Raw genomic sequence first — 25,955 nt, forward strand, 5'->3', positions numbered from 1 at the left:
CCCAGTACAAAGCAGCTTTATTAGCGACACATTACAGTGCAACCAAGATGATATCCAAGAGACGGTTCTGCAAGGCTTGCCAAGTATATACACAGAGACCCTTACCATTATTCTCAAGTATATAATTTCTTAAGCTGGTATCTTGTGGACATTTCAAGAGGCTGTAACATTCATCTCAAGGAACAAAAACATGTTGTTAAGGACGCCCCCTCTGCTATCTTTACAGTTCACAAAACGTGTTGCCTTTACACTGGGGTCCAGGGAATAAACAGTCTTTTTTTAGCGGTGGTGCCCACGCCCGTCATTGTGATGCAAATCCATTCATTATTGCTTGACCATGCGGCCAGTGACTGTAAGTAATAACGCTTCAGGAGAACGGACAAGCTTTGTCTTCTGCAGTAAGAACGGGCCCTGGAACTCCGTGATAAGAGGGAGGACTATAATACTGGTAACACCAGAGACAGTCATATTAGAAGCACACAATGGTCATGTGCAGCTAGCTTCATAGAGAACATTAAAATAAATGAAATTCATACAATATATGTGAAGAAAAAAGGGAACAAAAACTTCTGCTGATGTTTCTTGACACCAGAAGGACGAGCTGTGAAAACCTGCGGATCAGAGGAAAGACGTTAGCCTTACCAACGCAAAGATTGAAGAACATCTATACAAGCCATTTGACTGCCGGCGGCTTGAGAAGTTAGATGCTGTCCTAGGGCTGCCCAGAAAACATAGATATGACCTATAGCTGTATCCATGTTCTCCAAGACTTCCTAAGGCAGGATTTATCAGAGGAATTAATAATTTCCTCCATCTAGACAATTGTTTTGATGATAGAAAATGCATTTACAATACAGAAGGTCTAGTATAGAAGTTGCCATTACCTAGCGTCAGTCATGATTTAAAACTGGTAATTTGAATTCTTCAATTTCGGTGTCTGGAGAACTGCTCCCACTTCTGTCGCTGTATGTATCTCTGAAAAGCAAATGAAAAATTTTATGTACAGTAACAGCAGAGACAGTCAGGTACACCAACAGGGTACAGTAAAGTAATAGGAGCAACAATCACATACACTAACAGGAGTGAAGATCAGGTATAGCAACTGGGGACAGGGACTACTATAGGTACAGTAACGGGGGATAATGGAGACTATTTGGTAGAGCCACAGGGGACATTGTAAACACTATTAGATAGAGGATAATGAAGACTGTTGGGTACAGCAACAGGAGACAGGAATGACAATCAGGTACAGTAGTAAGGGATAATGGAGACTATTTGGTACAGCACTAGGGGACAGGACAAACTATAAGATATAGCAACAGGGGTCGGGGCGACCATTCGATTGGGATAAGGCAGGGCTCCAGATGGCGACCAAAATGGTCGCCAATGCGACTGACATCTTGCAAATGGCGCCCAGATTTATTAATCTGGGCGCCATTTGCGACTGGCCCCGGCGGCGCGCTGTCTCTTTAAGGACTTCCGCCTTCCGCACGCTGCGCCGAATCACGTGGCGCCTCTGCGGCCGTCCGTCCAATGAATGACGGACGTGCTGGATGACGTGTGCAGGGACACGCTTCTCCAGTGACGTCATCCAGCACGTCCGTCATTCATTGGACGGACGGCCGCAGAGGCGCCACACTCCTCCAGCGCCTCTCTCCCGCCTCTCCTCACCCGGCGCCGCGGTTCTTCAAGTTCACCCCAGCGGCACCAAGCTTAGATAGTGGGTGAGTACAACCGGAGGGACGGCAGGGGTGGCGGCCGGCCAGTAATGTGTGTGGGGGGACCGCGGCCTGGGCGGGGGATTGGTAGTGTGTCTGTTGTGATGGCGGCCAGGTGCGGTAGTCAGTGCGTGTGGGGTGCGAGGGGGGGGGGGGTATGTATAGACTGCACAGTACCACTTCCCTCAGTGTGTATATATAGACTGCACAGTACCACTTCCCTCAGTGTCTGTATGTATATACACTGCACAGTACCACTTCCCTCAGTGTCTGTATGTATATACACTGCACAGTACCACTTCCCTCAGTGTCTGTATGTATATACACTGCACAGTACCACTTCCCTCAGTGTCTGTATGTATATACACTGCACAGTACCACTTCCCTCAGTGTCTGTATGTATATACACTGCACAGTACCACTTCCCTCAGTGTCTGTATGTATAGTCACAGTACCTCTTCCCTCAGTGTCTGTATGTATACACTGCAAAGTACCACTTCCCTCAGTGTCAGTATGTATACACTGCACAGTACCACTTCCCTCAGTGTCTGTATGTATAGTCACAGTACCACTTCCCTCAGTGTCTGTATGTATACACTGCACAGTACCACTTCCCTCAGTGTCTGTATGTATATACACTGCACAGTATCACTTCCCTCAATGTCTGTATGTATATACACTGCACAGTACCACTTCCCTCAATGTCTGTATGTATATACACTGCACAGTACCACTTCCCTCAGTGTCTGTATGTATATACACTGCACAGTACCACTTCCCTCAGTGTCTGTATGTATATACACTGCACAGTACCACTTCCCTCAGTGTGTGTGTATGTATACACTGCACAGTACCACTTCCCATATACATTGCCACAGGGGCTATATGTCATCGGCTGCCGGGGGCTATATAGTAGATCATTGCCGGTAAGATGGCAGCTGGCTGAGGGAACACACCGGCAGCAGGGGGGTATATGGTTGTCAAGTTGCAAGTTTCCATGTTGAACGTTTTCAAACTAAGAAAAAAAAGAATCTAAAGGAGGAGGCTGCTGCCGTGGCCTCTGCACACAGTAAGTCCCATTTAACATAACATTAATTTTACATGTTTTAAAATGTTGGCGACCAAATATTCTATTTGGCGCCTAAATTTTTCAGGTTAGGAGCCAATGGCTCCTAGGTAAATTTTTTAGTCTGGAGCCCTGTAAGGTGGTGTTAATTTCGGTATTTTACATTGCTTTTACTGTGACAATGCTGCTTTTCTCTCATGGCACTTATCCCCCTCAGACCCCCCAAATAGCTGATTTATAAACTCCCCCAGTATTTCTTTAAGCAGAGACAACCATTGACAGAAGTGCAGGAGGGAATATTAAGTAGCAGTATTTGCCCAACTTTACCCCTGGATATATGGTTAGGATTCTCACCTGGGGGATAGCCGGCATCCTCTCTCAATATACTGAGATAACCTTCCTGCAGAAGCCAGAAGGAGGCCAAAATATGGAGGGGAGGGTTTGATGGGCCGAGATGTGAATTCTGGGTGATACTGAACACCAACAAAGTATGGATGATCTGCAATACAAACAACGGTGTCTATTATTACAGTCCAACAAATAGATTAATAGGAAATTTGTAAAAAATGTAAAGTGAAGCTTCTATTATACAGGCAGAAGTGTTACATTTAGGCATTTTATACATTTATAGGACAGCTTAGAAAATACTTCAATCCCTTATAGCTTCTTCAGGCACAGCAGCGCGTCTGTATATGGCTACTACTGCTTCTCTGCAGATCTGTGGGGGTCAGACCCCCAATAGCTCCAGATAAATTCATACATAGTATATAGAGCCAAGTACAAAACAAGCCTTAAATGAGTCTACACACCTGGGAATATTCACAGGATGGGCCATCAATGTGCCCTGGATGCAGGTCCCACCTCTGTGAGCCACATCAGATAACTAGAACCATGTCTTACCTGCTAACTCCACAACCTCCATCCTTTCCCCTTCTGTATCCTGACCGACAAAGTTCAGACCCCGAGCCTCTAGCTCCTGTCTGAGTTCTGGATTCACCTTACACAATCAAAAAAACAAAAAAAAAAGATAACTTTTAAGGTTTCTGCTTTTTGTGACATAGTGACCTTTGGTAGCAAGGACAATTTTTTCCATTTTTGATTAGTACAACCTCAATTATACGTATGGCCGCTTTCTTCCGCTCTTCTCTCCAGTTCGGGTGCAGGTTTTGCAACTCAGCTCCCTTGAAGTGAATGGAGCTTAACTGGTGGTTAAGAATATATACTGCCTACCCCAAACAGCTAGTAAGAGTGCACGGGATAAAGTATATAAAAGTACAATTTATTAATTTATGCAAAGATCTATTATATTGTATGATCTGAGCTCGGGTTGGGATTTGCTGGTGTATTACCAGGGCCAACACGCTCCTGTATTAAAGTTTCCTGAAACAAGTTTATGTTTTAGTAAAAAAAAAAATAATGTTGAAATAGCTTGGCAGTAATAACTAGAGGAAAATACAAGTTAGGGTGGTATTACGCGGGGCGATGGGGACCCGATAATACCTGTAAACGAGCGCCAATCTGCTAGATAGGCGCTAGTTTACTGGGCCTATTACACGGCCTGATAATAGTTTAACAAGGGCTGCAGGGACATCGTTACCGATGTCCTAGCAGCCCTTTTTAAATTGTATACATACCTGTCCAGGCTGCAGGCCCCCTCTTCCTCTGTGCTTCTCTCCAGGTCTGCGCGCTCCAGCTTCAGAGCGGCCTCAATCAGCTGACAGGCCACTCAGCCAATCACTGACCGCAGCGGTCCCTGCCTGTGATTGGCTGAGCAGCCTGTCAGCTGAGACAGGCCGCTCTAAAGCTGCAGCGCACGGGACTCGGAGAGAAGCACAGAGGAAGAGGAGCCCTGCAACCTGCATAGGTATGTATTCCTCTTTGCATATCGTCAGCGTCGGCCACACACCACTATTACATGTAGCGATACACGGTCGGCGCCCGACGATTATAGGTCAGAACCTATATCAACGATCAGCTGATGACAACGATTATCAGGTGATTGTTGTCTTTATTACACGGAGCGATAATTGGCCGGATAGGGCCGATTCGGCCGATTATCGCTCCGTGTAATAGTACCCTAAGTGTTAAGCAAACTTGCCAAAGTTCGGCAAGGTTCATACAAGCCTGGAGTCTGAAGAAGACGTTGGATGCAGCCATGGCACTGCCAGGAAAATGTGGATACAGCATATGGCCGGTATCCGTGTTTTCCAGGACTCCCTAGGACGGCATTCAGCCACCAGGAGTTGAATGCAGAGTGTTCAGGTTTGGATAAACCTTGCCGAACCCGAACTATTGGCACGTTCACTCAACACGAGGGTCAATACACACAACGAGCTCATCTCACGAGTGCAAAGAATGAAAATAAAAAATGCTCAATCTACTACCTCATATCTGTGCCGATGTCTTTCTTCTACAAACTCCTGGTCACCATATAGCTTCCCTAGTGTGAAGGAGGAAAACATGAGATCAGTGGGATATACCATGGGCGGCCTTCTACACTGAGGCACACCGATAACTTATCCTTAGTAATATTGCATCCATTCCTAATACACCTAACATTAGTCAATTGAAATAGGACGATATACTGTACACAACTCTATGGAACGCATTCATCACAACTACATACAAAGTATTCAGCAGGTACAACGCAAAGCATCAGGATCCTTGTAAACGTACTTAAGACAGAACTCTGAGAGCGGAAGATTGTTCTCCTCTTTCCCAGTCTCATGGTTCCTCCCATCTGGCCTGGATTGTGTTCAGGCATGTCAATCACCTGCAGAAGTTTAAAGGGAATGTATGATTAGAAAATTATGTATCACATTAAAGTCAATGGGCATTATACAAATTGTGCAAGTAGCCGCCTCTGGCTGTTTTCAGGCTTGCTAACCACCACCACTTGCTGCCAGACTGGAGGAGCCAAGGGACCTTTGACCTCTGAAGACAGGTGCGGGTACCCAAGAGGTTACATGCCCTTCTTTTTTTTTAGGTAAATCCAGCAGGACTTGAACCTTCCGCATGGTGGGCACAGAAATCTACATTTGTTCCAGAGCAGGTGTAATTTTCTGGCACGATTTACACCAGTTAAATTAGGTGGGGGTGGAGACAATGCCTCCTCCCTGCCTTTCAACCCCAATGTTTAAATAAACGTTATACATATGGCCACTAGGTGTCTCCCTTCACTGCCAATCCGTATCCACATTCAGAAGCAGAGAATCCTGGGAGTGCTCGCATTGTACGGTCAGTTCTCCTGTCACACAGCAACAAAACCTCTGTAACCACACAGTGACATTATACTGACTAAATTGTTACATAACAAAGAGCATTGTCTCCTGGTAAGCTGCAGAGCTAAGATAAATCAGCAAAAGTTAATAATATAATTAGCCTAAGCTAATTGTCCTCAGCTGATATGCAACCTGCATGATGAACCTTTCCATGTGTGAGCGGCAAAGAACGGGGACTTCCTGTGCTTGGTCTTTATTTTTATTTTTTTTTGAGCAGAGAAAAGACCAAATATCAGCACAGAGGGAGCATGGAGCACAGTTTGGCTGTATGTATAAAAATGAATTAAACTTTAAAAAAAACTTAAGTGAGTATATAGCAAAACTTGCAATCACAACCCCTATTGAATTCTTACAAATGCTTTATAGAAATAAGAATCATACTTACTACTGGATGACTGGTTTGGGAATTGAACTCTGTAGAATTGGCATCTGTTTGAGAGAATGTATGTAAGATCACTGGAGGAACTTCATTCATTTACACCAAGTTATTATTTCTATATGTAAACACTATGGGGGAGATTTATCAAACTGGTATAACGTGAAACGGGCTCAGATTCCACCTTTCATTTTCCAAAGAGTCTGTGAGGAATGAAAGGTGGAATCTGCTAGGGGCAACTGAGCCAGTCTCACTTTACACCATGTTTAATAAATCTCCCCCCCTCTATATATTGCCCCTTACCCCATTCAAAAATAGGCAAAAACACAGCAAAGCATTATTCCTCACATATATATTTCTATGCATTGCACATAAGATTTACCTTTCCACCCTAAAACGTCTCTGGAAAATTCAACAACGGCCAGCTGCATCCCCAGACACACTCCTGCAAGAAGACGAGGTACAATGAGATCCCAGCCGCACTATAACCGGTTTCCATGGAAGGATTATAGTAATATCTCTCACCTAAAAATGGCTTCTTCTGTTTACGTGCCCAGGATATAGCCTGGATTTTGCCCTCTGTACCACGTACACCAAACCCTCCAGGAACCAATACACCGCTACAAAAAAAAAAAAAAATTAAAAAATAATAAATTAATAATAATAATAATTAAAAAATAATATTAATAATAATAATAAATGTAACAGATATAAAATGTCAGCGGATTCTGTCCAGAATCCACCAGCAATCTAATATCTACAGCCGCTATTGGATGGAAATTACAGGGCTGGTTGGGACGTCATATTTTGTGCCATGATTTATAATTTTTGATTTTTATTAATTTTTTCCCCGATATATAATTGAAAATAAAATAGCGATCCTGGTGTTGTTTCTCCTCTTTTTGTTTAGGCCGTTCAACGTGCGAGAACAATATTGTAACATTCTAAAAATAGGGGAAAAGTTTATTTGTCTTGGAATGCCCCCTTCTGTGGGTGGTTAAATTGATCTATCCATGCTAGCCTCAGTTGTATACATATATACACTATATTATCTATCTAATGATTGCTTCTATATCTGGATATTGATTACCTTGCTGGTCTCTGCATAACCTGTCTATGGGGGTCATACTACTATTCCCACACTGGCTGTCGTCATAGCCACCTGTCTGTTGTTATGATGCTCTATCCATGTTTGCGGCTGCTGTTATATACAGTATATATACACACACCATATACATGGACCTCATGGATGTTATCACCATTTGAAAACTAAAGCCAAATATATACAATAAAGCAAAATAGATGATTTAAAGTGTCACTGTTGTATTTTTTTTTTGCAGAAATCAATAGTCCAGGTAATTTTAACTTTGTAATTGGGTTTATTAGGCAAATATGCCATTATCTGCATTCAAAAAGACTTTCCCCAGGTCCCCCCCTCCTCCTCTGTTCCATTCACTGCTCATTATCAGGAAATCATGTCTTGTTGCATCAGACGTGCCCCTGTCTGTTCTATGAAGGGAGGGAGGGAGATTAGTCGGCAGCAGAGAGGAGAGAACAAAGGATTACACAGCCGGAGCTGTGTGAAAGCATCTATTCAGAGGTCAGTGCGTACTTAAGAGGAGATAGCCCTGTGAATTAACTCTTTGTTGTCCTGTTTTGGTGCCTCCACCCCTCCTCTCTCCATAGAAAACAGGGGAAGAGCTTCAAACTGCTTTCTCATGATAAAAATGCATTTTTCAGCTAATAAACCCAATTACAAAGTTTCTTAAAATCGCCTGTACTATTGATTACTGAAAAAAAAAAATGTAAACGACAGGTACAGTTTAGGTTTTGCTTACTCGGAGCTGCAGAGTTTCTGCCAGGCTTCATGGTACCGGACCGGCTCCTGCTGCAAAGTGCCGGGCTCTAAATCAGCCGAATCTATATACTGTCAGAATAAGAAAGACATAAAGGAGTTACTTAAAAGTATTAACACCTGCAGTGCAGATTAAATAAGGTTATGTAATAAGTGTACCTATCAAGAAAAAAAAAATTCCAAAAAATACACAGGGGGTTGTGATCAATATTTGGTCTTCTCTCTGTTAAAAAAAAATAAAAAAATAGAAGAAGTCTCTGTCCTTTGCCGCTCACACAAGCATAGACACCTGTCCATCATACAGGTTGTATATCAGCTGAGGGCAATTACCTTAGGCTAATTATATTATTAACTTTTACTAATCATATTATCAGCTCTGCAGCTTACCAGAAGACAATGCTCATCGTTATGTAACAATTCAGTCAGTATAATGTCACTGTGTGGTTACAGAGGTTTTGCTGCTGGCAGGAGAGCTGACCATACAATGCCAGCACCCCCTAGGATTCCCTGCTACTGAATGTGGATGCACAGTGAAGACTTGTCCCCCTCAGGAATGGCTGTCAATTAATACCAAGCCATATCTGTGAACGCACAAAGGACGGGGACTTCCTTGGTGTTTGTTTTATTGGAACAGAGAAAAGACCAAATATCAGCACAGAAGAGCATATACACTATGGCTGGGTTCACACTATGTTTTTGCAATGCGTTTTTTTCATCCGTTTTTTGCAAAAAAAACAGATGGAAAAAACGGATGCAACTGTGTGCATCCTTTTTTCCATTGACTTCCATTATAAAACAAAAAACGGATCAAAACGGAAGTCAATGGAAAAACAGATGCACACAGTTGCATCCATTTTTTGCAAAAAAAAAAAAAAAAACAGATTGCAAAAACGCAGTGTGAGCACAGCCTAAAGGAGACACCTAGTGGCCATATGTATAACACTGATTTAAACACAGAAAACTTAAAAAGTGTATATTGCAAAACTGCTTGGGATCACAACCCCTGTCGATTTAAAATATATATATATATATATATATATATATATATATATATATATAAATATATATATATCTCTCAAATTGTGGCTGCAGTGATTACACCAAATCAGAAACACAAGCATTGGGACAGAAAAATCATAGTGTGCCTTTAGTAGGGCGACTTCTTACCAAGAAGCGAAGAGAACAATGCCTACCCACTGATCTGTGAGGGCAGTCCACTATATTGTTCCATATTCTTAAAGTGTTTCTGTCATTTTTTTTTTTTTTTTCCTGAAATCAATAGTACAGGCGATTTTAAGAAACTTGGTATTTGGGTTTATTAGCCCAAAAATGCATTTTTATCATGAAAAAGCAGTTAGAAGCTCTCTCCCTGTCTTCATTGTTCTTTTATGGAGAGGGGAGGGGTGGAGAGAGATGAGGCACCAAAACAGGACAACAAAGAGTTAATTTACAGCTACATCACCAGGCTATCTCCTCTGAAGTCAGCACTGACCTCTCTGACCTCTGAATAGGCTTTCACACAGCGGGACCTTTTGTTCTCTGCCGGTGATTAATCTCTCCCCTCTCTCCTCCATAGGTTACACAGGGCTTGACTGATGTAAAAGAGTCAAGATTTCCTGATAATGAGCAGTGACAGAGAGAGGAGAGGGGGGGACGGGACCTGGGGAAAGTCTTTTTGAATGCAGATATTGACATATTTGCCTAATAAACCCAATTACAATGTTTCTTAAAATCACCTGGACTATTGATTTCTGCAAAAAAAAAAAAATACGACAGAGACACTTTAAGAGATAATTGCAAGTCCATCAAATATTAGCAAGTCTGTTCCTATACCTCCTCACCCAGTCATGTGACTTGATCATTCCAAGTCTATCAGCCACCACGCTGGCAGCAATACACAGCGCATAGGACCGAAAGCCCTGTGCCATCTACAGTGTTATAGTGGTGCAGGTTACTGCAACTCGGCTCCTATTAAGTTATATAGGAGCTGAGGACACTAACCTGCACCACCTGTATGAACATTGTCTGAACATAATGATCTCTCCTGGACAGGCAGTCACTTCCTATAAAGACTCTGTGCTGTATATACACATCTGTATAGACATATTCTGTGTAACAATGAGAATTTACCTTGATCTCCAAACGGTGGCTTATAGCCAGAGCAGAATGTTCCAGAGCTTTGATAACAGATGCATACGAATCAGAAAATTTGGTGTACTTTCCCACCAAAGCAATGCTGCAGGACTCCAGCAGACGGTCATACCTGCATTCAGACAACAAGTTAGCCCTTTATTTAGGCAGAAAGTGTAAATTGAAAAAACCCTACTTGGTCATGACTGCAAGGCAGAAAATAAATACATAAAATCAATCAACTGGTGACAGAAAGTTGTAATTTACTTCAGTTAAAAAATCTTCAGTCTTCCAGTACTTATCAGCTGCTGTAAGTCCTGCAGGAAGTGGTGTTTTCTTTCCAGTCTGGAGAGCAGGAGAGGGTTTTCTATGGGGATTTGCTGCTGCTGTGGACAGTTCCTGACATGGACAGAGGTGGCAGCAGAGAGCACTGTGTCAGACTGGGAAGAATACACCACTTCCTGCAGGACATAGAGCAGATGATAGGTACTGGAAGACTGGAGCTTTTTAAATAAAGGTCAATTGCAAATCTATATAACTTTCTGACACCAGTTGACTTGAAAGAAAAAGAATTACAAGTTGCACACCTGTATATATGGAACGTGTGCACGAGGCCTTACTATTCTGAAGGTGATTGTATCACTAGACTTTATATAGTTGCTGAGCACCAACAACAGTGAGTGTCCAACAGTCAGCCTCGCACTTCTCCCTAAGTATACTGCTCAGAGTGTGAACGGTGCCCAACCATCATTGGTTTCTTTACTGCAAATCTAACCTAAATTCCCACCATGCGTGTGATGTATTTTTGGGATACATGCTGGAGAAATCTCCCAACAAATACACCATTAAAGAATTGCCACAAAGTACTAGTGACAGTCCCCTGACATGTCCTTTATGTATAATAAAATAACAGTCCCTTTACCTATCTGCCATCTCTTTCCACTTCATAAGCAATTTGCGAGGCTGGCGGTCAATGGGAAGATCCAGTCGTTTCCGGAAATACTCCACCACCCCCTGCTCCTCCAGCAGCAGCGGGACTTTGTATATGGAAGAGACATCATGGACGCAGATGACCTGGAAGATAAGGAGATGGATTAGACATCCGGCTATAATGTGTAGAAAAGAGCGCGCTCAACTCCGGCTGCACTCAGAGACCCCACCCCCACCGCCATGCAGGGAGTCGGGATCCTTGTTCTATTGAAGTCTCAGTCATTACAATACACATGGGTGATGGTTTTATGGGGAAAATACAAACAACTTGGTGTTACTCCCCATTAGAGTGTGTTACATGCTGGGACGGATGACAAACACATCATCAGATCCGCTGCATGTCTGGCTGCCTGTAAAGCAGCTTCATTGTGCAATGTGCGACTTATCTACAGGTTACACCACTCACGTCCGCTCTCAGACCAGTTCTATTTGTACGTAGATGTTCAGTGCTACCTCAGATGTAAGATTTTTTTTTTTTTAAATGGCGCAAATTTACTCTAGTTCGGACCACTCTTACAAATGGTGCAATTGTGAAATCAGACCTGGGGATATATCTGCTTCACTGCTGGTGCACTGATAACCCCTGACCTCTGCACATTTTCCTCTCCTACTTGATTGCGCAGCTGGAGAACAGAGGTCAGAGTTTATCAGTGCAGTGAAGCAGAGATCTCTGTCTTCTGCTTTTTTTGTGTTGCAGCATGTAAGTAAACATTGGGACACTTACACACTGCAGTACATAAGGGGTTAAGCAGAAGGACACACGCTCTTACGTTCTCCCCCCGGGGCCCCCTCCTGCACGGGCCCCATAGCAACTGCCACAATGATAGCAATGATAAGCTCATAGGGGGACATGTATCATCCGGCGTACTGATGATTTTCGGTGGAAAGTGGCGATTTGCGCATTATTTTACTCGCAAATGGCCGATTTGCGAATAAAATATTCGCAAAATCTGCAGTTTCCGCCGAGTACGCCGGGGAGGGTGTGTGAAGGGGGCGGAACCATCCGTTCCGCCAAAAGATAGGCTGAAAACCTACTCCAGTCCTCAGCTGGCGTAGGTTTTCGGCCGAGCGCACAGGATTTATGTAGAGGCAGTCCACCTCTACATAAATCCCCGTAGCGCTGGAGATGCGGGGACATTTTTAAGTCCGGCGTAAAAAACGCCAGACTTAATAAATGTCCCCCATAGTGTTAGCAGGATTCACAGGGCTTCAAAACGTAACGTGCTGCTGACACAATGTACGCCGGTGTACCGACCCCTGATCTCCCCCTCCTGCCCAGGGACACTTACCCTCACACTGCCTGGCATAGACCCCTGGGGTTCATTCTCTAAGCTCACCAGTGCACAAGGGACATCACTTATGGGGCAGAGCCGGGAGAACAAACGCTGGGGGACTACACCAGGCCAGGTAAACATAAGGACACAGGGGGCACCACTGGGTACTACCACTTACTGGGAGTGAAGCCATGCTATTGTGAGGGCCCGGAGGGGAAAGGAGGGTATGCACCCCGGCCAGATGGTTTTCTTTTTGTCTTTGTACTGTTATTTTAGTAGACATAACTAAATCTTCCTGTCCTACTATGTCCTTTTCAGTTCTGTTGTATTTCCCCATCTACCCCTTTTTTGTGAAAAAAATTTAAATAATAATAATAATAATAATAATAATAATAATAATAATAAATCAATAGCAATAGTGGCAGACCTCACATAAAGAGACCTTGATAAATTCCCCCATAATGTAAACTCCAATAAGAAATCTGCCACCATGTTCTCATACAATAGAAACAAAATCCCTGGAACATCAGAAATCCCCTAAAAAAAAACTCTGGGATTAGTTTAGCAATTGACATCAGCCAACCTGAAGCCAGTGCCGTCTTATAATCTTACCTGCTCAGGTTCCACATGACAGAACATCGATATCTTCTCTTTTACAGAGGTGTCGAGAGGTGTGGTGCACCTGCAAACAACCTGGAAACAAACAAAACAAAGAAAGCTTTAGCTTGGGACACTGATTTGTCTATGGAAGTAATAGAAGTTCACATTGCCGACATAGAAGAGAGCGCATGGAAGTGCCAGGGGGCAGAAACACACGCAGCAAAGCAGAGACAATGCAGCCCTAAAAACTAATATGGCAAATGATGGAAATTAAAACACAGGCGTGCAGGAGGCTATGCGTTTCAGTCACACCGGGACTTCAGCCATGACTACGGTCCCGAGCAGACTAAAGATGTATAGGCCTGTATACTATAAGCCTGAACTCACCCCTTCAGCCGCTCCCGGGACATCGCCACCACTGCTCATGTGTCTCTGATTTTTTTTTTTTTACCGATCAAAAAATCCCTTTAAGCATGTTTACAGCATAGGAACAAGTACTTACTAGATCTGGTGAGAGGCCAAGTCCCCGCAGCTCCCGTACACTGTTCTGAGTGGGTTTGGTCTTCTGTTCACCAGTAGCGCTTGGCTGCAGAATATAAAGTGCATAGAGATTATACAGTGTGATCCCTAAGGCCTGCGAATCATGGTGCTATACTGGCGATGATCGCAAACCATAAGCTACAGTACTACAGTGCATGAGCTGACTGACCTTCTAGTGGCGCTGTCGTGAACTAAAGTACAATACTGTATGCACCTGCTGTGTACACGAAGTGAGGACACTGCGATCCCTAGCGATCAGCTGATTATCCCCTAGCACAGTGATGGATATACTGCACTGCCATATTCTGGAAGCCATAGACTTTCGTTTTTTGCAGAACAAGCTGTCTTTGTTGGTACTTTTTGTACGGCCTGTGACTTTTCTTTTTTTTTAAATTTTTTCACATTTTCTTACAACAATAGTAAATAAAAAATTTTTAGAAATAATTTTTTTTCTTCGCATTTTTGTACATCCCCCCCTTCCCCCAAAAGCCACTTGAAGCTGCGTTCTCTGGACATTGTTATACCACACTGCACTGCTTCATCCCACTGGCATCTGTATATGATCGGACCTCAGGCTGCTATTGCACCAGGTGGTTGCCGATGGGCTACATGGGGAGTCCCTGTCAACCCTGCAAGCGCTGCTGTTGCTACTGACTGCGGCATCTACATGGTTAAAGGGGAACTCCGGAGAAAATAAGTTCTTTTTGAAACAAAACAGTGTCAAAAAGTTATACAGATTTGTGGTGAAGTTGTGTATTCTGTCCAGTCTGACACAGTGCTCTCTGCTGACACCTCTGTCCATGTCAGGAATTGTCCAGAGCAGCAGCAAATCCCCATAGAAAATCTGGACAGTTCCTGACATGGACAGAGGTGTCAGCAGAGAGCACTGTTTCGGACTGGACAGAATACACCACTTCCTGCAGGACATACAGCAGCTGATAAGTACCAGGATGCACATTCCCTGCAGTAGGAAGGGGTAAAGCAATTTTCTTATTACACAATCACTTTAAATCAAACTTCAAACACAATGAAAAAAAAAAGTGCCATGACCGTTCCCTCTTACCTGAGGTACAAGACTGACGTGAATATTACAAAAGTTCTCTCTTCGAACTTTGAACTGAAACTGTCGGAAGGCTTCCACGAAGGGCATGCTCTCAATGTCACCCACAGTGCCTCCAAGCTAAAACATAAAAAAACAAGCTAAAAGTGACGTCCAGGTCCCTGTGCAAACTTCAGCTTTGGCTGTCCAGGCATGATGGGAGTTGTAGTTTTGCAGCAGCTGGAGAGCCAAGGTTCCCTACCCCCTGAGCCTAAAGAGACAGCGAGACATAAGCTAACAAGGATCTGAAGTAACAGGAAAATCTTTGGTTACCTCAATGACACAGACTTCTGGTTCCACGCCGTCCTCATCTACAGGAATCAGGGCCTGTCGCATCACCCACTCCTGGATGGCGTCTGTGATGTGGGGGACCACTGCAAACAAGCACAAGATGTCACTAACACTATCCATCAAATACAATCTGATGTGCTCAGACGTCGCTCCTTCTCACAGGACACAATCAACATTAGATTGTCAGAGTAACAACAAAGCCCACGGCGATTCTGCTTACTGCCCATCATTAACCACAGAGATGGAAGATGATTAGAGAGGATTGGAAGATGCTCGAATACACAGACCAGCCCTGATGTGCTGGGAAATCATTGATGGTGACTGGAGGTGAAGATATATCAGTTGTCTTCCATTAAAGGAGAAGACCGGTGAAAATTTTTATTAAAGTGTCACTAGTATTTTTTTTTTTTTCTTTTTTGCAGAAATCAATAGTAGATTTTAAGAAACTTTGTAATTGGGTTTATTAGGCAAATATGCCATTATCTGCATTCACAAAGACTTTCCCAGGTCTCCCGCCCTCCCCCCCAACTCTTTTACAGCAGCCGGGTCCTGTGTAACCTATGGAGAGGGGAGGGGGGAGGAAGGAGATTGGTCGCCAGCAGAGAACAAAGGATTACACAGTGGGACCTGTGTGAAAGCCGTATTCAGAGGTCAGTGCTGACTTCAGAGGAGATAGCTCGGTGATGTAGCAGTAAATTAACTCTTGTTGTCCTGTTTTGGTGCCTCATCTCCCTCCATCCCTCCCCTCTCCATAAGAGGACCACGAAGACAGGGGGAAGGAGAGCTTCAAACTGCTTTTTTATGTTAACAATAAAATTTTTTAGGCTAATGTAAACCAAAGTTTCTTAAAATCGCCTGTACTATTGATTTTTGCAAAAAAAAAAAAATAAAAAAAAAAAATATATAACTGACAGTGACACTTTAAAGTATTGTATTGTACCCCAAAAGTTATACAAATCGCCAATATACACTAGTGATGAGCGAATACTGTTCGATTGAATAGATATTCAATCGAATAGTAAGGTATTTGATCTATCGAATATTATCGAATAGTTCGCAAAATATTCGATAAGCATTCCAATCTCCCAGCTTCCGTTTTTTACCTCCAAGTGGTCGAATAGATGTTTTACAATAATCGAATACTTGTTCCCATAGACTTTAATGGGATCGAAAATTCGGGAGATATTCATACAAATATCGAATATTTCACTATACGCTCATCACCAATATACACTTATTACGGGAAATGCTTATATAGTGCTTTTTTCCCTGCACTTACTACTGCACCAAGGCTTCACTTCCTGAATAACATGGTGATGACCCGTCATGACCCGACTCCCAGAGCTGGATGATGGCAGAGGGATCCTCAGTGTCCCTCCAGTGCCCTGTGTCCCTCAGTGTCCCCCTGCCATCATCCTCTCCAGCAGCCACAGCCTGCACAGCTCTAAGAGTCGGGTCGCGACATCACCATGTTATCCAAGAAGTGACATCACCATATTATCCAGGAAGTGACATCACCATATTATCCAGGAAGTGAAGCCTTGATGCAGTAGTAAGTGCAGGGAAAAAAGCACTTTATGTGCATTTCCCGTAATAAGTGTATATTGGTGATTTGTATAACTTTGGGGGGGCAATAAAATAATTTAATTAAAATTTTCGACAGGCTTCTCCTTTAAGTTCCAAGTAACAGAGATAAGCACACCTGGAGCATGCTAGAGTCTGATCGTTCAGTATCTGATTGGCTGAAGAAGTTAGATGCAGCACTAGGGAGTCCTGGAAAATATGGATATAGCATAGGCTGTATCCACCTGGACTCCCTAGGGCTGCATCCATCTTGTTCAGCCACCATTATTCATATGCCACACCATGGGACTCCAGCTCACTCCAGTTGCGCTCATCTCTACAGAGTAATATGTATAAAAACAAATGTAATTTTCTATTCATTCATTATTGGTTCACCTTGCACAGTTTTCCCCAGGTAGTCGCCCTTTCTTTCTTTGTTTATCACGGATTGGTAAATCTTTCCGGTTGTTAGGTTGTTGTCCTTTGTTAGTCTGATGTCCAGGAAACGCTCATAATTTCCGAGATCCAAGTCAACTTCACCTCCATCATCGAGTACAAACACCTCCCCTATAAAAAAAAAAAAAAATGAGAGAATGTGGCTACTCTGCTGTAAGACAAAATGTCAGGCAGAAATATCAGGTCTGCTTTGAAACGATATCATGTGACACATGCAGAAGTTCAGATGGAGGTTTTAAAGGGGTACTGCAGCAAGTTTTTTTTCTTTCTTTCAAATCAACTGGAGTTATAAAGATATACAGGTTTGTAAATTACTTCTAGTTGAAAATCTCTAGTCTTTCAGTACTTATCAGCTGCTGTATGTCCGGCAGGAAGTAATGTATTCTTTCCAGTCTGACACAGTGCTCTCTGCTGCCACCTCTGTTCATGTCAGGAACTGTCCAGAGCAGTAGAAAACCTCTCCTGCTCTCCAACTGGAGAGAATACACTAGTTCCTTCAGGACATGCAGCAGCTCATAAGTACTGGAAAACTGGAAATTTTTAATAGAGGTAAATTACAAATCTCTGGCAGTTAATTAGAAAGAATTTTTTTTTTTTGTGAACTACCCCTTTAAGGGTCTTTTACACGAGCCGAGTATAGGCCAGAAGAGTTGCAAGTAACAGTTCTGTGGCCGATAATCAGCCCGTGTAATCGTGACAGTAATCAGTTGAGGAGCAGGCAAAATGCTTGATCCTCGCCTGATCGCATCTTTTAAGCCAGCTAATCGGCAACAGGGTTATGTGTGGCCAATAGCAAAGGGAAACAGTCAACATGGATCTGTGCTGCTGTGTGATCCAGCATCCCACTCTCCAGTCCAGCTCTAGCTGGGTGGCCTGAAGACACAGCAATGGGACAGGAGAGCTGGATGCTGGATCACACAGCAACACACTAGGTATGTATGCACTGGAAACTGACAGCATGGATCTATGTATACCTGTGCTCTCAGTCTACAAGGATGAATGAATGATACAAGGATAGTTCGTGCATCTCAGCTCTCAAGGGTATTGCAAATGCTGATCTCGTGGCGGTCATTTACGAGGCGGTCATATACGAGGACCCTTACAGTTTCATTACATTAGTCAGAACGCAACCCAAGTATCTACAGATCCACATACCGTGTTCATAAGGAGAGAACGTTCCGGCGTCAATGTTAATGTATGGGTCAATCTTGATAGAAGTGACATGCAGGGAGCTGGATTTCAGGATGGTCCCTATGCTGCTTGCAATGATCCCTTTCCCGATGCCAGATATCACACCGCCCGTCACCAGGATGTACTTCATGATGCTGAATTAAGATGTGAGAAAATCTAGAAAGAAGAACACGTAACATTAGTGCATAAGCATAGAGGAGGGAGTATTGTCTGGTTTCGAGCTCCCAGCACCTCTCTGGGTTCCTGACAGTAAGATGAGGGACGGGGAGCGGGGTGGGACCGGGGTGGTTTACCTGTCCCAAATTTGGGAGCTGCAATGTAAGAGGATGGGGGAATAGTATTTTATATCCGGTAATCACTTCAGTAACACATCAGCTGATATAGATATAGGCCAGCAGGGTGGCTCAGTGGTTAGCATTGTTCCTGCACACTATCTGCATGGAGCGCGTACTGAATGTTCTCCCAGTGTTTTCTGGCATGTGGGAGGAAACCAGCAGCGTACTGATATGTTAAAATACATGCTGAAACATCCCCCATCCTGGAGACTAACAATTCCTTTCATACTTGTTATCATTTTTCTGTCTCCTTCGCCCAGTTCTGAGCTGCTGCTTTCTGCTGAAGACACAGAAAACTGTATCTGAGCTGTTCACTCCCCCCTCTCTTCCCAGATGGCTGATGTAAACAGCTCACTAGCCGTCTGTCTCTGCACTCTGTAATGCAGGGAGGGTTAATTGCTGTGAGGTTATCGGCAACTTGACCTCAGATTAACCCTCCCAGTAATACAGAGTGCAGACATAGCTGGCCAGGGACACTGTTTACATCGGCCATCTGGGAAGGGAGGGGGAGTGAACAGCTCAGATACAGTTTTCTGTGTCTTCAGCAGAAAGCAGTAACTCAGAACTGGGGGAAGGAAATAGCGGTCTGCTGCCGCTGCTCCTACTCTACAGAGCGATGGCAGCAGATAGCTACTATAGGAGTCGTCTGACTTTCAACATGTTGAAAGAAATGACTGCAACGACCAGCCGACATAGTTCATGACGGCTGATGGTTGTGTTCTACTACACAGGACGATTATCGGCCGAGTAATAGAGCCTTTAAGGGAGAAGACGTAGTCTGTAGTATAGCACATCTGTCTAGGTTTGGTCTCCTATACGATTATGTTTGTATCCGTTATGTTTCATGTATACCTGGTAATGTGTGTGTGCTATAGATGGGATACAACACAGAAAACCCCATGTGGATCAGGGTGCGCTGTCTGCCATAGATGGTCAGCAGGTATACAGGAAATGAGACTTGGAGGACTAGGCCTCAAAAACTTTGCTGTCACTAGGTGCGACCTGTATTTCAAGACCTGTCAGAAGAAATTCTGCACCATCTGAAGAGAGAAGAGAATTTCCTGTAGAAATCAACGGGGGGGGGGGGGGGGGAATTTGAATGCGGAATCAGCAACAACTGAAATCCCTGTTAAAGGGGACGTCCGGCGTTAGATAACTTTTAATATATGACTGCTGTTATACAGAAATAAAAAAAAAATAAAAAAAAAATTATATCTATATATATATATATATATATATATATATATATATATATATACACACACACACACACTAACCTCTCCACGCTCCCCCAGTGTCCTCCGCTCATCGCAGCCGCCTCCCACATCTCTGCAGTGACAGCCGGGTCAGCCAATCACTGACTGAGACAGGAGAACGCAGTGGCCACTGATTGGCTGAGAGGGCTGTCAGTCCCAAGACATGGAAATTGAGGCTCTGCCATCAGCGGGGGACACTGGAGACCTGTAGGAGGAGGATGGATAACGCCATGAAGGGTCCGAATAGGAGGAGATAGAAAAGAATGGTGGATAAATAAAAATAAAAAATTTACATTTATATATATATTTATATATCACACTGCCCCGAAGTTAAGCTCAGACTACAACTCCCAGTATACCCTGAAAGCATGAAGGCTATCTGGCATGCTGGGAATTGTAGTTTTCCTATAACACAGGGGTAGGGAACCTGGGCTCTCCAGCTGTGGTAAAACTACAACTCCCATCATGCCCGGACAGCCAAATCTATAGCTCCTACTATCCAGGCATGATGGGAGTTGTAGTTTTACCACAGCTGGAGAGCCCAGGTTCCCTACCCCTGTGTTATAGTATAGGCCACATGTTGGAGATCACTGTGCAGCGCCCTCTGCTGGCTGACAAGGTTATTACACCGAGCAGACTCTCCTGAGCCGGTAATTCCCGCGCCCGGCCCGGTACACGGAGCATGAGGCGCCCCCCATACTATGGCGCTGTAGGGGTCAGTATTATCCCTCCCCCGGTCTATAGCCCGCCCTCCCGGCCCCAGGCGGATGGCGGCTCACCAGTCACACACGAAGCTCGGAGACGGCGGCCGATTGTGCCGGTCCCACGTGTTGGGGAGGACTAGACACCAATGAGGGAGGACACCGGCCTAGAGCGCCGCCTCCTCTCACATCCGGGACTACAGAGGGGAGGAGTCTCTACTACTACTCCCTCAGCTGCTCTACAGTAAGTGTGTTATAATAATGATAGTACACACGGCAGCCGCCGCATTGTATGTCACACGACAGGAGCCGTACACCCGGAGATACCGGCAACGGACGCTCTTAGAATACACGCATTTATTTTTTAAACTAATTGTGATCACGTGCCTGTGTGGGCGTGGCCTCTGGATGTCTTCGCGCTTCCTCGCGAGTCGCGCACAGTTTGACGTCAAAGCGGAGCGCCGCACGTGTCTAACAGCTGCTTGAAGGAATCAGCGCGGTAACAGGGGAGCGCAGACGGCGGTTAGAGGAGCATCGTGTGTGAGGTGAGCGGCGGCGGGAGAGCCGGAGGGAGGAGTGCTGTGAGAGGGGAGCCGGGGTGAGGGAGGAGTGCTGTGAGAGGGGAGTGCTGTGAGAGGGGAGCCGGGGTGAGGGAGGAGTGCTGTGAGAGGGGAGCCGGGAGGAGTGCTGTGAGAGGGGAGCCGGGAGGAGTGCTGTGAGAGGAGACCGGGGGAGCCGGGGTGAGGATGGAGTCCTGTAAGAGGAGACCGGGGGAGCCGGGGGTGAGTAAGGAGTGCTGTAAGAGGAGGCCGGGGGTGAGTAAGGAGTGCTGTAAGAGGAGGCCGGGGGTGAGGGAGGAGTGCTGTGAGAGGAGACCGGGGGAGCCGGGGGTGAGTGAGGAGTGCTGTGAGAGGAGACCGGGGGAGCCTGGGTGAGTAAGGAGTGCTGTGAGAGGAGACCGGGGGAGCCGGGGTGAGGATGGAGTCCTGTAAGAGGAGACCGGGGGAGCCTGGGTGAGTAAGGAGTGCTGTGAGAGGAGACCGGGGGAGCCGGGGTGAGGATGGAGTCCTGTAAGAGGAGACCGGGGGAGCCGGGGTGAGGGAGGAGTGCTGTGAGAGGAGACCGGGGGAGCCGGGGGTGAGTAAGGAGTGCTGTGAGAGGAGACCGGGGGAGCCTGGGTGAGTAAGGAGTGCTGTGAGAGGAGACCGGGGGAGCCGGGGTGAGGATGGAGTCCTGTAAGAGGAGACCGGGGGAGCCGGGGTGAGGGAGGAGTGCTGTGAGAGGGGACCGGGGGAGCCGGGGTGAGGGAGGAGTGCTGTGAGAGGAGACCGGGGGAGTCGGGGTGAGGGAGGAGTGCTGTGAGAGGAGACCGGGGGAGCCGGGGTGAGGGAGGAGTGCTGTGAGAGGAGACCGGGGGAGTCGGGGTGAGTGAGGAGTGCTGTGAGAGGAGACCGGGGGAGCCGGGGTGAGGGAGGAGTGCTGTGAGAGGAGACCGGGGGAGTCGGGGTGAGGGAGGAGTGCTGTGAGAGGGGAGCTGGGGTGAGGGAGGAGTGCTGTGAGAGGAGACCGGGGGAGCCTGGGTGAGTAAGGAGTGCTGTGAGAGGAGACCGGGGGAGCCGGGGTGAGGGAGGAGTGCTGTGAGAGGAGACCGGGGGAGCCGGGGTGAGGGAGGAGTGCTGTGAGAGGAGACCGGGGGAGCCGGGGTGAGGGAGGAGTGCTGTGAGAGGAGACCGGGGGAGCCGGGGGTGAGTAAGGAGTGCTGTAAGAGGAGGCCGGGGGTGAGTAAGGAGTGCTGTGAGAGGAGACCGGGGGAGCCGGGGTGAGAGGGGACCGGGGTGAGGATGGAGTCCTGTAAGAGGAGACCGGGGGAGCCGGGGTGAGGGAGGAGTGCTGTGAGAGGAGACCGGGGGAGCCGGGGTGAGGGAGGAGTGCTGTGAGAGGAGACCGGGGGAGCCGGGGTGAGGGAGGAGTGCTGTGAGAGGAGACCGGGGGAGCCGGGGGTGAGGATGGAGTCCTGTAAGAGGAGACCGGGGGAGCCGGGGTGAGGGAGGAGTGCTGTGAGAGGGGACCGGGGGAGCCGGGGTGAGGGAGGAGTGCTGTGAGAGGAGACCGGGGGAGTCGGGGTGAGGGAGGAGTGCTGTGAGAGGAGACCGGGGGAGTCGGGGTGAGTAAGGAGTGCTGTGAGAGGAGACCGGGGGAGCCGGGGTGAGGGAGGAGTGCTGTGAGAGGAGACCGGGGGAGTCGGGGTGAGGGAGGAGTGCTGTGAGAGGGGAGCTGGGGTGAGGGAGGAGTGCTGTGAGAGGAGACCGGGGGAGCCTGGGTGAGTAAGGAGTGCTGTGAGAGGAGACCGGGGGAGCCGGGGTGAGGGAGGAGTGCTGTGAGAGGAGACCGGGGGAGTCGGGGTGAGGGAGGAGTGCTGTGAGAGGGGAGCTGGGGTGAGGGAGGAGTGCTGTGAGAGGAGACCGGGGGAGCCTGGGTGAGTAAGGAGTGCTGTGAGAGGAGACCGGGGGAGCCGGGGTGAGGATGGAGTCCTGTAAGAGGAGACCGGGGGAGCCTGGGTGAGTAAGGAGTGCTGTGAGAGGAGACCGGGGGAGCCGGGGTGAGGATGGAGTCCTGTAAGAGGAGACCGGGGGAGCCGGGGTGAGGGAGGAGTGCTGTGAGAGGGGACCGGGGTGAGGGAGGAGTGCTGTGAGAGGGGACCGGGGGAGCCGGGGTGAGGGAGGAGTGCTGTGAGAGGGGACCGGGGGAGCCGGGGTGAGGGAGGAGTGCTGTGAGAGGAGACCGGGGGAGCCGGGGTGAGGGAGGAGTGCTGTGAGAGGAGACCGGGGGAGTCGGGGTGAGGGAGGAGTGCTGTGAGAGGGGAGCCGGGGTGAGGGTGGAGTGCTGTGAGAGGAGACCGGGGGAGTCGGGGTGAGTGAGGAGTGCTGTGAGAGGAGACCGGGGGAGCCGGGGTGAGGGAGGAGTGCTGTGAGAGGAGACCGGGGTGAGGGAGGAGTGCTGTGGGGGGAGCCTGGGTGAGGAGTGCTGGGTATGAGGTGAGTGGAGGAGCGCTGTTCCCTGGGCACACAGTGCTGTGCATAGAGGAGTGGGGACAGCCCGAGTTCAGCTCCTGGGGAAGCTTTCATTAGTCCCTGTGTGCGGTTGTCGGGTCGGAGCGCTGGTTCACTTCCTGTGTTAGCGACCCGACCCTCCAGCTGTGCACTGGGGTGACTGCACCCCCGGGCTCCTCATGTGCTCCCTGTGACTGGGCCTCATCCTGTCCCTGCTCTATCACTGTAGTAGTGTACTTATCCTGCCTCTAGGGCGGTGCTGTATAATCATAGCCTTGGGCTGTCCTATCTGAATAGACCTGTAAGGATGGAGGAGCCGCTTTACCCTGCACAGTGGATGCTTAGAGCATGTAGTGTCAGCCTGACAGGCTCCATAGCTGGTCATGTCGGCTCATGGTCACCTGGGTGGTCCTCTCCTGGTCTAATGCTGGGGCCCATTGTATGTAGTTGCAGGTCCCAGAGACGGAACCAAATACTATAGAGAACCCGGGGTTAGAGACCTGACTATAAAATTACATGGTGCTCAGTCTCATTATAGAGAGTGATGTGCAGCAAGGAGGATGGGTGATCAGGAACATTTGTGCTCAGTGCTACATGGATCACAGGGGCTGTTGCTAAGGGGTGCCCCCCACCCCCATTGATGACATTAGTAAGGGTATGCCTATAACGAGATGCCTATTAGGGTGGTTTGCCATCTCCCTGAGGTCAGTCATTGTTGTGAATCTAGAGAATCTGGGGGGTAGCGCTTTGGTGGATAACAGGCTTTTACTGTATTGGTTGTGTGCATGCTTCTATTCTTTTCATTAAGGGAAACCTCACCCTGTGTTTTCTTTCATAGCTACAACAGTATTAAACATGAAAGCCAAGAAAAGGAACGCTCCAGCTGAGCAAAGCAATGGAACGACAGAGATAAAGAAACCAAAGTGTAAGTAGTGAAATCTGGATCAGTGGCATTAAAGTGTCACTGTGTCAGAGACGTCAAAGGCAGACGACACATTCAGGCACGAGCCACCTTTTGGCCACCGTCTGGTCTTTATCAAGCATAGTCAGTGTGCGACACTTCATGGTATGTATGTGATACTAAAAAACTATTAACCAATCACCACATGGGGAGGGACAGAAGAGATACATTAATCCAAAAATCTGGATACAGCAAATTACTGTTATAAATATACGTAAACAGAAGTCTTATATGGGTAAAAAAAACACAGATCGCAGTCTGATCATCTGCAATTCCTGTATCTATAGACAGAACTAGCAAGATCAACTGGTGACTATTGCACAATAAGGTATAAATATGCACAGATCGGATGGAGTCCAATACATTACGTATAGAGATGGTTACACCCAGGTGCCAGATTTTCCAAAAAGCCAAGAGGTGAAATGGCAGAAATCATCTGCAAGGAAGGCTGCAGGGCGCAGGAGACGTCACCCTAATGGCCTCTCCCTAATAATGGCTAATACAAAATCTACAAAACTGGTTATGCAGGACCCAACTAATTTTTAATTAAAACATTCACAGGAGATGTGTGGAGTGCAAGCCAAGGGTGGGGTTTGGCTACCTCCTTTGTATTCCACCCATTTCCCTTGGGTGATTTAATTGGAGATTAGTTGGGTCCTGCATGCCCAGTTTTGTATTGGCTCAAGAGAGGTTAGTGTAGGACAATCTTTCTGAGATTCACCTTATTGTGGTGATGTGGTACGCTCTATTTCGCAGGTGTCACTCAGGCTCTCCAGCTGTTGCAAAACTACAATTCCAATCATGCCTGAACAGCTTTAGCTTTGTCTGTCCAAGTCTGTCTGTTCAAATATTTGAGTTGTGTATACAATCTAGGGAGTATAAGGTTTTTCTGTTTGTCTCTCTGGCATGTCAAATGTTTTACAAAACAGTGACACATTGAGTAGATGTGCCCCCCCCCCCCAAGTATGTTAAGTTTATTGAGGTTTGGTGAATGTTTAGACGTGAGGGCAGCATAAACTAGTGACAGAAATGCTGAGCGGTTCGGTGTATTGCCAGGAGAAAGAACTTAGTGCTGCGCCGCTACCTCTGGCCGCTGATTGACAGGTGTCTCCTTTATATAGTGTGTGTGTATATATATATATATATATATATATATATATATATATATATATATATATATATATATATATATATATATATATATATATATATATGCCATAGC

The 25,955-nt window shown here is 46.4% G+C and overlaps 2 protein-coding genes across 5 annotated transcripts in view; one reads left to right on the top strand and one right to left on the bottom strand.

Moving 5' to 3' along the window:
• Positions 1-21,262, bottom strand: CTPS1 (CTP synthase 1). 3 transcript variants are annotated; one of them, XM_069971614.1, is made up of 20 exons: positions 20,801-21,102; positions 19,618-19,805; positions 18,395-18,586; positions 17,180-17,350; positions 15,203-15,303; positions 14,894-15,010; positions 13,793-13,876; positions 13,303-13,383; positions 11,349-11,500; positions 10,427-10,559; positions 8,280-8,368; positions 6,967-7,061; positions 6,824-6,886; positions 6,451-6,494; positions 5,461-5,557; positions 5,169-5,224; positions 3,685-3,781; positions 3,139-3,283; positions 885-975; positions 1-611 (listed from the first exon to the last, which is right to left on the bottom strand). In XM_069971614.1, the coding sequence occupies exons 3-19, from the start codon at positions 18,558-18,560 to the stop codon at positions 891-893; spliced, it is 1,776 nt and encodes a 591-aa protein (XP_069827715.1). In that variant the 5' UTR covers positions 18,561-18,586; positions 19,618-19,805; positions 20,801-21,102; the 3' UTR covers positions 1-611; positions 885-890. The 3 variants fall into 3 exon arrangements, with proteins under 3 accessions (XP_069827715.1, XP_069827717.1, XP_069827714.1); XM_069971616.1 differs by lacking the exons at positions 19,618-19,805; positions 20,801-21,102 and adding an exon at positions 21,110-21,262; XM_069971613.1 differs by lacking the exon at positions 19,618-19,805.
• The window catches only part of RCC1 (regulator of chromosome condensation 1), a 20,941-nt gene continuing 15,681 nt past the window's right edge, over positions 20,696-25,955 (top strand). Inside the window, exons 1-2 of one of the 2 annotated variants that reach the window (XM_069971618.1) lie at positions 20,696-20,966; positions 24,611-24,697. In XM_069971618.1, coding sequence (XP_069827719.1) covers positions 24,628-24,697 — 70 coding nt within the window. In that variant the 5' untranslated portion in view covers positions 20,696-20,966; positions 24,611-24,627. Of the gene's footprint in view, positions 20,967-20,997; positions 21,268-24,610; positions 24,698-25,955 lie in introns of those variants that run through there. The other variant, XM_069971617.1, reaches the window with a different exon arrangement.

The sequence above is a fragment of the Dendropsophus ebraccatus genome, chromosome 5 (genome assembly GCF_027789765.1).
Source record: "Dendropsophus ebraccatus isolate aDenEbr1 chromosome 5, aDenEbr1.pat, whole genome shotgun sequence".
NCBI lineage: Eukaryota > Metazoa > Chordata > Amphibia > Anura > Hylidae > Dendropsophus > Dendropsophus ebraccatus.

What these genes read in the sequence shown, in the direction of transcription:
- CTPS1 (XM_069971616.1), bottom strand. Translation starts at nt 18,560, where the DNA reads ATGAAGTACATCCTGGTGACGGGCGGTGTGATATCTGGCATCGGGAAA. An exon ending in GTTCTCTCCTTATGAACACG is followed by an intron (nt 17,351 to 18,394) that starts GTATGTGGATCT and finishes TTTTTTTTATAG; the next exon opens with GGGAGGTGTTTGTACTCGAT. An exon ending in GCCACCGTTTGGAGATCAAG is followed by an intron (nt 8,369 to 10,426) that starts GTAAATTCTCAT and finishes TTATTCTGACAG; the next exon opens with TATATAGATTCGGCTGATTT.